A 13,580-nucleotide genomic window follows, 5' to 3' on the forward strand; every position below is an offset into this window, starting at 1 on the left:
CAGCACAAGCTCACCCCTCCTTTTCTTTTTTTATTATTGAGGGGAGGATGAGGAGGAGGAATGAAACCATCTTTGATTCCCAGTCTCTTCTAAATGGGGGGACTCTCTACCTAGCCAATCTGATCTCTATTAACAAGCTGTGACAGTGATTCATTCATCATCATGAACATTTTGTTTGTCAGTTTGGACTTTATTTCATTTGAGCAACCAAGGAACCACCCATTTTTCCAGATATAGCTCGGAGTACTGAAACATTTCGTGAAAGAAACGTGAAAAAGAAAAGAAAAATTCTTTCCCCTGTTTTCCCTTCCATCAGTTTTCAGACTGAGACCTTTTTTTGTAAATTGTGCAAGGAAAAACAATGTTCTCGTGACCCTTCAGCCTCATTGTATCATATATTGTTAATCAAGCGAGATCTCAGCGTTCACGTGCTGCATCAGCCAGACCTCTGTTGATTTCTCCCCTTTCATTTAAAGAAAACATAAATTCCCACCTGTGGCTTTCCTTGGGTGAGGAGTGAAGGGAAAGGGCTGGTCAATGAAACCAGGCAGTGGTTTAGCAATTAGAGCCCAGGACTGAAAGTCAGCCAGGCCACAGTTCTGGGGGAGATTTGCTGCTGTTTGTCCTGATGAAGTTCCTCCTAAATGAGGTGATTAGTGCAGCTGTCAGGAATAAAAAGGTGGGACCCATCGATTTCATCCCCACTGCAGGCTCCAGGCCGTGCTGGAACAGAGCAGTCGATGGGAATTGTCAATTGACAGAAACAATATTGGCAAGTCGGCAGTTTGAGGAAAAACTCCCTCCAGCCAGTGCACAAACCTTTCACCGTTCAAATCACCGTCCTTGGGCAAAGGCATTGGCAAACCTGCTCAGAAAATCAAGGCAAATGAGCTTTTTTTTTGGCATAGCTGAATAGGAAATTGTGGAGCTGGGAGCTCATCTGCACAGGGGAAATGTAGCAGAACAGCTACACGGGAACACACTGAAGTGCACACCCTACCTGGAGATAAAAATCACTTTACTTTGGAGTAATTATTCTGTTCTGAAAACACACTGCTTATTCAGGAATAAAGTATCTTTTATTTCAGAATTAAAGTGCCCGTGCTCTTACTCTGTCCTTCTGCTAATGATCATAGATACAGCTGTTGATTATAATAAATGGAGGCTCTTCCACAACAGCTACGGTGGAATTCTTCCACTTGTAAATAAGGAATTACCATGCTTCCAATTACCTCGTGTTTCAAATACAGCTCATATAAATGGATGCTCTTGACTTACCTACAGATTTCAGCAATTTCCATGCAATTAAATCGTTAAAGTGCAGCTTTGGGCTGAAAAAACACCTCTGGAAGAGCAGCATCTTTGACATGATGGAGTGAACCTGGTTTAAAAACACCCAGCAGCTCCGAGTGATGCAAATGATGGCTGTTCCTACCTTTCCTAAGGAATTCTGCCTCTACAACAACAATGCTGGGGTTTGCAGGGTGTTTTTAACACAAGCTCTCAAAGGATGTGACTGGAGAGGTGTCCTTATCCCTCAACTGGAAACAGGGAAAGTGAGGCAGCTCTTGGGAGAGGTTTGTTTGATGTTTAGTGAAAAACAACCTTTAGTTTTCCAGCCCTGGACAGGGTGACCTCCACCTTCCCTTTTTCTGAAGCCGATCCTGCGGCAAGGGATGGAGCATGTCCATGGTAAAGCAAGGATTGCGGACAAGGAGGTTGGTGTTCAGTATCCTGGAACCACAGCATCGTAGGATCACGGAATATCCTGAATTGGAAGAGACCCACACAGTGAGCGTTGGGTGTCAGAGCATTTCCCAGGTTGTGAACTGATTCCGATCCGTCCCCTCCAGCTGTTCCAAACCCACAGTTCCTGTGCCAAATACTCAGGTTTGCTTTCAGAGCTTGCGTCAAGGACCACCTGGGCTGGCTCATCTTGGGTCACCTTACTGCCTTCCCAGTGAAAACTGGGGAAAATAATTCTTAATAACATTGTAGCTTAAAGATATTAAATTAAGGGAAGCGTCAGCAACTCTTGTAGGTAGGTGTATTTGTGATCAGACTCGCTTGGGCTGTGACACACTACAAGTATTTAGCATTACTAATTCATAGAACACGTTAATTTAAGTACTTAGGGCACTTTATCCACTTTTTACTCTATAAACATTTAAATCCCTCACTGTTCAGCCAGCCCAGCTCCGTGGGAGTTCGGAGGGGATGCTTTGGTCCCTCACACCCCCACCCCGTTTCCTGCTGCTCCCAGGGCGAATGACGGCTTTTGGGCACAGGTGTCTTTGAAGGTGTATCTTATTTGGTCGATAATTTTTTGACCTGTTACTGATTTTTAACCTCTCACTGATTTTTAATCACCTGTCGGAGGTTTGGGGGGGGGGGGGGGGGTGCTGTATCGCCGCCGCCATAAAAACTACAACTCCCAGAAGGCTCCGCGGCGCTACACCGCGCTTTGATGCCGCGCGCCCCGCCCTCCTCACTTCCTATTGGGTGGCAGCCCGTCTCCCTCGCCTATGATTGGCTGCGGCGCGCCACCACACTTGTCTGCGCCGTATTTGAGGGGGCGCAAGATGGCGGCGGGCGACGCTGTGGGGAGGTACCGCGGCACCGTGGGCAGGAGCAAGGACCCTTCGGGGCTGCTCATCTCGGTTATCAGGTAGGGGCGGCCCCGCTCCGCATCCTCCGGGCCCCTGAGGCTGGCCCAGGGCCGGGTGCGGGCCGTGCTGTACTGGGGAGGCCCGCCTGGGTCGGGCCTCGGGGGCACGGGGTCCCTCCTGGGCATCGGGTGCCCCTAGGCTTGGGTTCCCCCTGCTCCTGGAGCGCTGGGGAGGCTGTAGTGCTGGAGCAAACCTTGTCCTGCGGGCTGTCCCGCTGTCCTGCTGGCTCACTTCCTCCTGCTCCCAGTGCTTTGCTTCATGCTGGGGTCAAAGAGACCTGGACAGGCTGGATCGAGGGGCCGCGACCAACAGAGTGAGGTTCAACAAGGCCTAGTGCCGAGTCGTGCGTTTTAGCCACAATAACCCCATGTACTGCTCCAGGCAGGGGCAGAGGGGCTGGGAATCTGTCCAGCAGAAAAGGACCTGGGGGTGCCTCTTGACAGGGGCTGAACATGAGCCCACGTGGGCAAGAAGGACAGTGGTACCTGGTCTTCATCAAAAATAGTATGGCCACAGGACCGAGAAAGTGATTGTCCCCCTGCGCTGGGTGTTGGTGAGGCCACACCTCGAGTGCTGTGGGCTCCTCAGTTCAGGAAGGACATGGAGGGGCTGGAGCGTGTCCAGGGCAGGGAACGGAGCTGGGAAGGGGCTGGAGTGGCTGAGGGAGCTGGAAAGGGGCTCAGCCTGGAGCAAAGGAGGCTCAGGGGGGACCTTGTGGCTCTGCACAAGTCCCTGACAGGAGGGGGCAGCCGGGGGGGTCGGGCTCTGCTCGCAGGGAACAGGGACAGGAGAGAGGGAACGGCCTCAGGCTGGGCCAGGGGAGGTTTATATTGGCTATTAGGAGGAATTCCTGTACAAAAAAGGGTCATTAAACCGTTTTGGGTTTAATGGAATGAGCTGTCCAGGGCAGTGGTGGAGTCCCCATCCCCAGAGGTCTTGAAGAAAAGACTGAACGTGGCACTCAGTGCCCTGGTCTGGGTGACAAGGTGGGGTTTGGTCACAGGTTGGACTCCGTGGCCTTGGAGATCCCTAGCATTACAACAGAGATCTCTTCCAAACTCACTGATTCTGTGAATAAACCCTGCAGGTAGTACCAGCTTAATGCCATTCATGAAGGCCAAGGCACTGTCATGTTACTGCTGTGGAGTCCATGAGTGACCCCCACCCACAAACACAGCAGCGCTGAGTAAAATTCATCTGGTTACAAGTCTGGAGAACCAGGAAGTCCAGTTTGCAGACTCCATCCTGTGTGGCAATGCCAGAGTGGGCAAAGTGCTGCTGCTTCCAAGTCTGTCTTGTTGGGATTGAAAAGAAAGAGTTGTGTCCAGTCATATTTAGACATCAATTTTTGTCAGCCTTCATTCCTGAACTCTCCTCTGCTGGAGAGTTCTGTGACAGGCTTGGATGTGAATTCACTGTCCGCCCCCAGTACTTCCTTTAGCTGCTTGTAAATCTTTCCTGTGCTGCTTAAAACCAGTGGGTTGGCAGCTGATTGCCCACACTGAAGGTTTTAAATGTTCTTACACATTTTAAATGTGCTTACGCAGTGGGTGTGGGCAGCTGCAGTCACACCAGTGGGATACTGTGAGTTGTAACGAGCTCCCAAACTCTGGATTCTATTTCAGTGTTTTAGAAAGAATCATTCAGCTACTTTGGAGAAGTTATTGTGGCAGTAGTTCTGTATCTAGGACATGTTATGATTTAAATATCTTCTGTCAATGATAATGTTTAGGACATAATTCCATTCTTTTTCATTGCTCTGGTATTTAAAATCTTGCAAAACTTGAGGGAAATGTTGGTTCTGGAAAAAAAAAGCAGCTGGTGCCACTGTCTGTGGAAGAATAATAAACATGCACTGGTTGTGCAGCACTTCCTGTTGTAATCATCTTTTTTCTATGTTTCCTGTAATTTCCAAGAGTATTTTAAGGTCTTGCTTTTGTACCTCTATTTTAATAAATCTGGGTTTATTAAATTTATTTTAAAACAGAAGAGCGAGCTCACAGTGTTCTGTTATCCAAATAAGAAGAAATGTTTGTCTCATAATCTTTGGCTTTCAGGCACTGTTACCTTGGTTAGTTTAGGTCCAGTGTTTAGACAACATTGAGTTATTGACTTTATGAAATTGAAGTTATTCAGTAGAACAGCCTGATAACTAAACTTCTAGAGTTTAATTAGAACTTGGTTTGGATGTAGAGATTCTCTGCAGAGCTTGAAGTGTCAGGTTGAGCCAGACCATGAAAACCTGAGGGCAGAACTGATTGCAAAGGAAGGAGAAAGTGTTGTGGTAATAATATTGATGTTTCTTAGGCTTAGCCAAGTACAGAAAGCAAATGGTGTGAAAAGGAATTTAAATCACTTTTCTCTGTATGATGTTTTTGTGTAGGAGCTCAGGTGAGGATGAACTTGCCAAGCAACAGGTGAATTTTTCAGTGGTTTGTATGGCCATAAAATACCACTGCAGACAAATTTAAACCTGGGTGGGTTAAATGTAATTTTACTCAGCTACAGAAAAATACTACAAATCTTAACAGCAAGCTGTTGGTTTGAAATGTGACTGAGTTTCCTGTTGTTGATGGCTTTATTTCCAAAACCTTTATGCATAATAAAGGCTTCTGCCAATCTTTGTGGTTTTACACTTGCATTTCCTTATTTAGGCTGTTTATTTCTCCCTTGTTGCTGTGTGAAAGGTCCATAAAGGGAACAGTGTATGAAAAACAGGAAAAGTTTGACTGCATTTTTCTGCTGTAAACAAACAAAACCAGAGGAGCTTCTTCAAGTATTGATGTTTTACTTGGTTATAGCAAAGACAGTGATGTTTTCCAAAAACAAATCTTGTTTAGGTCTGCAAAATCTCTTCATGTTGCCTATGAAATGCTCTGAAATGTGAAGCTGAAAGGCCTTCTGTAAACAGAAATTATTTTATTAATGAAAGGATAATTTCTGATATTTACTCAAGCTCAGTAGCTCTCAATCACAAGAGACTGAATAATTTACTTTTCTGTGATCCCAGATTTAGGGATTCTTGTAGTTATGTGACTGGACTTCCCAGGAGAGTGTCTCACTTCCAGGGAGAGTGTTAGGGGTAAGATCCTTGACAAAGTTTAACTTGTATAGCAGCACTGAAATCCAGTAAGAAATGGAATTTTATGGGGTCTGGGGCTCTCGTTTGGGAATTTTCAGTCATCCCTGCTCTCTGTGGTGCTCTGAGATGAAGGAAAACCCAACAGGATCCCACGTGTGATTCCTTTCTGTCCCTGTGAAGTGTCACTTTTTCCTGTTGTGTCAGGGAACACATTTGTTCTTTGGGAGTTGTTTCCTGTGGGAGGATTCATGGACTCATGGAATTGACCTTGGTTTTCCGGTTGTTGCCAAGAGTAGACACTAAAGGCAGCCTCAAGGATGGATTCATTTGGAAGAATGTTCTGTGGGGGATGTGCAGCTGTCCCAAAAGAGCCAGGAGCTCCCAGGGAAATCCCAGAGTTAGGAAGGTGTAGTTCTACTCCCAGCAGTGCTGGGGTCACCCTGAGTTCTTGGGCAGTTCCCCTCGTTTCTCCCAAAGGAGAAATAACGGGATTGTCCACGACAATAAATCTTTTGGAAGTAAAGAGTGTCTGGGAAGTTTAATGTATGTTTGCAAAGTCTGCCCTTAAATCCCCACTTTTGCAGCGGCTCCAGGGAGCTTTTCCCTGTGCCTTTACAGCTGTTGGGACTATCTTCAATTTGTCCTTGTCCTCAGAGTGCTGAGAAGAAATGACCATTATTTGCCACGAGAAAACAGCTCCTGGGATTGTGACTTTCAGAGTGGATATTGGATATCAGGGCTTTACAGCTTCCTTCCCTGTGCTGCTGCACTTGTGCTCATTCCTCAGCACGCCCACTTCCAAAACCTGCTAATTCCTTTGTGGATGAGAAAGATCCCTCAAGTTCCGTAAATAAAAGTTACTTTGTAAGGTCAAGATGCTGTCACAGGAGACCAGAGGCTTTTGTTGGAGAAATCTCCTGCTGACCCCAGGGGCTTTGGCAATGTCTTTTTAAAAACCATGCAGATAACGGAGCGAATTTGGCTCATCTGCTGGAGGACAACTTGGGGAATGTTTTATTTTATCACTCAAAGGACAAACGTGTGTTTGTATATTGATTTTTCTTAACCTTTTGTTTTGTTGGTAGCTGGTTGAAGGAGCTTTTGTACTCTGAAACAAGCAACCTGGCATTTAGCAAATGCTTTTTTTTTTTTTGAGAGAGAGAGATCTTGTCAGATTTTTAATTGGTGAATGTGTCTGCCTTTTATTTATTGTTGGGCGTTTTTCTTCCCAATTAAAGGTTGCTATTTTTTAAACCTGGCCTTTAATAGCTGCTTTAATTGGGGGAAAACAAAGTTTAGCAGTGACTCCATAAGACCTCAGTGAAATCTTTGTGCTGAGCTTTCACAGAAGCAAACGCACCTGACAGATCTCTGCAGAAGTTGAGACTGCAGGCAAAAAACCTTGGAACATATTTTATTCTTCACAAGTGGAATTCTTTTTCTTTAATGCTTTTGGCCACTATTTTCATTATGGGTGAACTTTGCTGAATGGATTTTTGCTAATGACCTGGCATTTGGTCTTCTCTTCGTGTCTAAAACAACAGAACTGAGATCCCAGTTTGTGATGGAGAGTGAGTAACAGGGATGTGGAGCTGTTGCCCTCGTTGTTGCATTTGAGAAATAGCTGCTACAAGGAATAAACTCGAGTTATTCTGATCTGTAATGGTCTCTTAAAACCACTTTTATTGCTAATGGTGTTTTCCAGTGTTATAAAGGTAGCAGTTCTTCTACGAGAAAAGTACTTCAGAAAGTCCCTGAAAATAAATTGTATATGGCAGAGTGTGGTTGTAAACTATAAATTTCCTTGAAATGATCTCCAGGCACTTGTATAAAATGTTTAGGTATTTGGCAAATGTTGGGCTGTAGTTTGATACAGACCCTTGGTTGTATTTAAGAATGGGTAAAGGAGCACATGTGAATACACAACCACGCAGAAAAGGACAAGATGTGTGACTGTGCCAAGTTAAAAGCTCAAGGTACTTTATTTTTCAGCTCTTACTTTAGCTTTAGACAGTGCACTGTGCAGTAGAGTTGAACCTACCCTGGCAAAACCAGGAAGTGGAAATAGCTGGTTTTGTTAGGAAGTGATTGGGGTTTTAACTCTTTCAAAGGTGTTGCCTTCAACAGCTCTTGGTTCTGGTGCAGTTTTGAAACCTTCAGGTGAATGATGAAATTCCCCAAGCCTCCTTCTGGTTCCTGCAGGACTGCAGGTGTGATATCGAGGGTTCAGGGTGCACGGTGGGCAGTGGCTCCCAAAATATTCTTTATCCCTTAATTATCCAGGTGACAGGTCTGAGTAGCATAGTCCAGCCTCTGCTCTTGCAGATCTTGAAATACTGATCCTTAGGGCTTTTATTTTCTCCAGGGAATGTGGTAATACATGGAATAGTTGGTTTGATTATTGGATCTAAAGTTAATTGCCAAAAGAAGGTGAGAGTTGGTTCCTGTGGTTTCCTATACGTGGAGACAGCCCTGGACAGGGTCTCACATGGTGGAGTGGGAGCTGAGTCCCTCTGCTTGTGCTTGGAGGTGTAACTGGCATTTCCTGGGGCTTTCTGCTGCCTCCATCCCTGTTCCTGCATGGAAAATGTGCAGCTGGTTGGTGTCCCTGGGGTTTTTCTGTGTGTGGGATTGAAACTCCTCCTGTGCTGCTGCTGGAGCCACTGCAGTCCAGTCTTTGTTTCAGAAATGAGCTGATCACTCACTCCCCTGGCATCGTTTGTATCGGTGTGAGGAAATTTGATTAAAGGTTGGTTAATTTAGCAAAATAAAGAATTCCCTGCTGGTATTTATTTAGATGGTTGGAGGCTGCTCAGCCTTTTTGCTGCAACTCTCCTGTACCCATCTGCAAGGCCTCAATGATAAAAAGATCATCAGCTTCTGTTGAAAATGCTCTAACCAAGTGTGTAAACTGCATGAAAGATTAATGGAATGTAAGTAGAGGAGGAAAATGTTTTAAAATGCTCTGTTTGCTCTGTGTGCTTAACAGGATTGTGAACAGACTTGGTGCTGCTGTTCCTTGTAGTGAGTTATTTCTTTGCACAAGGGAGATGGAGTTCTCTGCAGGCTGAATACTTTGTGTTCCCCTTGGTGAGGATGGAGTGTGCTGGCCTCAGGATTTCATTTATTTTTTAATTTATTATTTATAATTGTTACAATCAGTTCTTGGGATACCCCATTTCCCATGCCCATTGGCTTGGGCACTACAGTTTTTGACTACCTGCTTTCCAGCACCTCACTGTCTCCACGAAGGAATAGTTTCTTTCCTGAATGCTTTAATTCATTTCCTCAAATCCAGAATTTCACAGGAACAATCCATTAACCTGTGAAAATAATGAGAAATCATTCAACATGTTGCTGCCAAGTTAAATTGTTAAATACCTTTCAGAGTTTTATTTTTTTTTCCTTCTGTCTGGCTTTGTTTCATAAGGATCCAACTCTTACAGCAGTTTCTGTGAGACTCCGGAGAGGTTTCAAAACATGAATTATCAGATTATACACTTTGAGGTTAAATAGTGCTGGAAGCTGTAGATCACCCCATCTGGGACTTGTCTTTAAGACAACAGTTTTCAATTATAAAATTGAAATAAGTCCATTTAGTTTAATGAACCTCTGGAAAATTTGTAGCTCAGTGGAGACACAATGGGTTGAAGTACAGTTGTTCTTGTCCTAGGGAGCTTTACAAAATACTCTCAATGTGCTCTTTTGAAATGTATCTGCTTGTGAGGTCTCGTGGGATGGAACAGCAGTCAGGAGGAAGAATATTTGCTGAACTGCTCTGGACAGGATCTTTTCCCCAGAGAGGATTTTTCACACCCATCAAAATAAGGTCGAGAGCAGGGGGGAAATATGAATAAACCCCTGAATTTCAGAAAGGAGTAGATTTTATTCTGATCAACTCAGGGACTTAAATACGGGTAAGATAATGTGTCTTTGATCTTAGGTGTTGCTTGACATTTTCACTACAAGGCCCAGTCCTTGAAATTACCAGTGTCAAAGCCACTGTGTGATGTTGTGCGTCTCTCTCCAGCTTTGCGGGGGGGGAAGGCAGTAACAAATGAGTGCATTTGTCACGGGTTATTGCTTGTAGAGCGCTTAAATGCATCTTCCACACCTCTGGGAAGTCAACACTTGATCCTCCCAACAACTTGCACTTCAAACTCACTCACTGCAGCAATTCCTGGGATCATTTTCAGCCTGACAGTGCCTGAGGAACTCTCTGCTCACGGCAGCTTGTGCTGGGCGGTGAGATGTGGAAGATGATCCCTCTCATCTCGGTTATTTTGTTCCTCTGTCGCATCCTGTCCTCCCCTCTCTTCTCCCGGCGGTGTTCCCTGGCTCTCAGCGTTCCTGCCTGGCAGAGCCGCTGCCCTCGGGCTCGGTGCCGCTGTCTCTCCGTGTGGCCGTGCCTGGCCTGGGGTGCCAGAGCCCCGCAAATGCTGCAGCGATCACAAGGGTTCAAACCGAAATGAGAAAGCAAATGCTGTAATTGCTGTGTGGCCACAGCCATGAGCAAGAGTGGCCTGATGAGAATAACTGCATTCTAATGGGTTTCCTTTGACTCTGCTTTTTTTTCCTCTTCCTTTTTACTACTGAAGTTTCCTTGGTACATTGCAGCTGTTTCCTGCAGAGAGGAGACTGGGCTTTCTAGACATCCACAACGCTCTGCTTAAATTATTATTTGTTGCTTCTAGCAACTGCTTTCTTTGTTTAACTCCACAAATCCTTTGTTGGTCAGAATTGTCTATTGGCTAAAGCTGTACTTTTCTTTTCTGCACCTTCTTTTATTCTGCTTTGTGTTTTAGGTCCTTGGTGTGGTGTAAAATGGAGAATAACAAAACAAACAAATCCCTCTAATTTTCTTTCCTGAAGGGTGATTTTGATAGTTTTAATGCTGCACTGTTTATTTTATTATCTGGACTGATGCAAGTATATATATAATTATATGATATATATATAATATGAGTCCCCCTGTGCTGGCACTGCTGAGGGACCGCCTGGAATCTCAGGGGCAGTTTTGGGCCCTACATAAGAAGGACATTGTGGGGGCTGGAGCATGTGCAGGGCAGGGAACGGAGCTGGGAAGGGGCTGGAGCCCCAGGAGCAGCTGAGGGAGCTGGAAAGGGGCTCAGGCTGGAGCAAAGGAGGCTCCGGGGGGACCTTGTGGCTCTGCACAAGTCCCTGACAGGAGGGGGCAGCCGGGGGGGTCGGGCTCTGCTCCCAGGGAACAGGGACAGGAGAGAGGGAACGGCCTCAGGCTGGGCCTGGGGTTTTAGATTTTGGTAACAAGAAAAGTTCCTCCTGTACAGTGGTGGAGTCCCCATCCCTGGAGCAATTAAAAAACCGTGTGGATGTGGCACTTGGGATGTGGGTCAGTGGTGGCCTTGGCAGTGTGGGGGAAAGGGTTTGTCTTGACGTTCTTATGGGTCTTTTCCAACCTTAACATGATAAATTGTGAAACATATTCAGCAGAGTTTTTACAATACTTCTGTTTAATACCTCCCCAGAACTTGTTATCTCCAGACTTCCAAGATGAGCAGTGAAAGAATTATCCTTTAACTGTCACCCAAACCGTAAAACAATGAAAACCTCACCCGATTTCTTCAGAAGGGATGGATCTTGTCTATCCCTGAAATTCTGGGTTTCGCCCAGGGCTGCTGCTGTTAAACAGATTTTTGGTGTTTTTGCTGGAGGAACAGGTCAGTACATCAGTGAGTCCTACCTTGGCCACACATGAAATGCAGCTGTAGCTTTGAGCAGGACAAGCTTTCAGCCACACTGCTCTGAGCAGTTGGTACCACAAACTGTGTGTTTGTAGCTTCAAAGGTGTTTTAAAGTGAGGAACTGGGAGCCTCAACAAGGTGTGTGATACAGCACAGAGCACTTGGAACAGGTGGTGGGAAGTTTACTGTGGATTCCTGTTAAAATAGGAGCTTTGTTTGATCCCCCCCAGCGATTCAGCACTCAGTTCAATTGCACTTCACTAAAATGTTCTTTTTCCTGATCAGATGAGAAATGTTTAAATTTTAGCAGCTCTTTTTTTTTTTTTGGTGGTGTTTCCCACTGTCTTTAATGAGTATTTTCATTTGAATGAGTGATGCTGAGTGAAGAAAAGTGAATTGCATGCTCAAAGAAACCTGATCCAGAAGAAAAAGAGGATTATTCCTGGATTTCCAAGCTGCACCTGTGCATCATGTAATACTCTTTTCTGTCTTTAACCACCAATATTTACATAAGTCTGCTCTGATGTTGGGGAGCAGAAGAAAAAAGGCTTTTAGAGGGATACAAAGATGCTGAACACCCACAGTGTTGGTCAAAAGCAGTGGGGCCTTCAACACTCCTTTCCTGTAAGAATTATCTGGTGCTAACTGAGCATTAATTTCCTAAAACTTGTATTTGCATTTTGCACACAGTATCTGTTCTTTCAGTTTTGCTTAATAAAAAGAATCCACACAAGCATAATGCCCACATACTGTTACTGCAATGTTCTTCCTGTGAAACAAATTTTCTAGTCAAGAAATTGATAATTAAGCCTCGGTTTGCCATCCATAGCTTAGAAGTAATCACACTTAACAGGGCTGGCCCTAGGGCAGGTAAAGTAGGCAGGCAGTTATCCACCCAGCCTGGCTGGAGGCATCAGAAAAAGCAAATTTACAGAAATGAAACATTTATTATTCATTAATGTTAACAGTTCTCTCTTAAAAATTGACATAATCTAATTTTCTTGGTGTTTTATTGGGCAGGTAGGAAGCTGACAGCGGGCTGGCAAAAGGAATTGCTCATCTGCACTGGAAAACAGAGAAAATGTATAATACAAACTGTGTGGGGAAAAATGAGTCCTGAGTGTAAACAGAAGTTCTTGCTGAATCTCAAATCTGATTCCTGTTAAAGGTGCAACTGCGAAGTTGGTGCCTGCAAATGGATCATCTTAAAGGTTGTAGCTGAATTTTTTGCCACAGTGCAAAATACAGGGGGGTGGGGGGCAGCAAAAGGCAGGATTTGGTGGAAAAAATACTCTTGTGAAGGGAATGAAGTGACAGGGGATGAGATGAAGCAGGAGGGGTGTGGATGGCACCGCAAATTCAGGTTCAGAACACTGAGCTTGTGTGTGCTCCAAGGGTGTTCAGCACCTTGCAAACCTAAATGGGGACAGATTGTGGGCAGTTGGAGCTTGGAAATTAATGGATCTGCCTCTGCCTGACCTATTTTTGTTATTGGCTGTTGTAGAATAAAAGAGGGTGGAAAATAGGACAAAGGGGAATGGCTTTAAGGTGGAGGAGGTTGGATTTAGATGAGGTTTGATGGAGAAATTCTTGGCTGTGAAGGTGGTGACACTGGCACAGGTTGCCCCTGGATCCCTGGAATTGTCCAAGGCCAGGCTGGACATTGGGGCTTGGAGCAGCCTGAGACAGTGCAAGGTGTCCCTGCCCATGGCAGGGGTGGCACTGGATGGGCTTTAATGTCCTTTCCCTCCCAAAGCATTCCATGGAAACAGAGCTGCTTCTCCAGTGCTTCAGACTGAGGTCCATTAATAGGGTGCTGTGTGCTAAAACTGAATCTTCCCTGTCAAACAGGAAAACAGACTTGAAAATAGAGGTGGAGGAGACTCCAGATACTGTGGACACCTATATGAATAAAATACTCCATCCCCTGGAAGCTTTGTGGTTTTGCAACACCAAGCTGAGCTCTTTGGCTCTGTGGCTGCCTGTAGGACCTGCCATGGTGCCAGGAAAAGCATTTCTTGGGAAGTGCCCCTGTGGCTGTTCTCAGTTTGTGCTGAGCTCGTTGCTCTGGGTACTGAGCAGCTAAATCTGGTGTGCATTTCATCC

At 45.2% G+C, this 13,580-nt stretch overlaps 1 protein-coding gene across 3 annotated transcripts in view; it reads left to right on the forward strand.

The window, feature by feature from the left end:
• Positions 1 to 2,555: 2,555 nt before the first annotated feature.
• Positions 2,556 to 13,580, forward strand: part of EXOC4 (exocyst complex component 4) — a 292,928-nt gene continuing 281,903 nt past the window's right edge. For all 3 annotated transcript variants that reach the window (XM_048301012.1, XM_048301013.1, XM_048301015.1), the window contains exon 1: positions 2,556 to 2,668. In XM_048301012.1, coding sequence (XP_048156969.1) covers positions 2,583 to 2,668 — 86 coding nt within the window. In that variant the 5' untranslated portion in view covers positions 2,556 to 2,582. The remainder of the gene's footprint in view (positions 2,669 to 13,580) is intronic.

Source organism: Corvus hawaiiensis, chromosome 4 (genome assembly GCF_020740725.1).
Source record: "Corvus hawaiiensis isolate bCorHaw1 chromosome 4, bCorHaw1.pri.cur, whole genome shotgun sequence".
Taxonomy (NCBI): domain Eukaryota; kingdom Metazoa; phylum Chordata; class Aves; order Passeriformes; family Corvidae; genus Corvus; species Corvus hawaiiensis.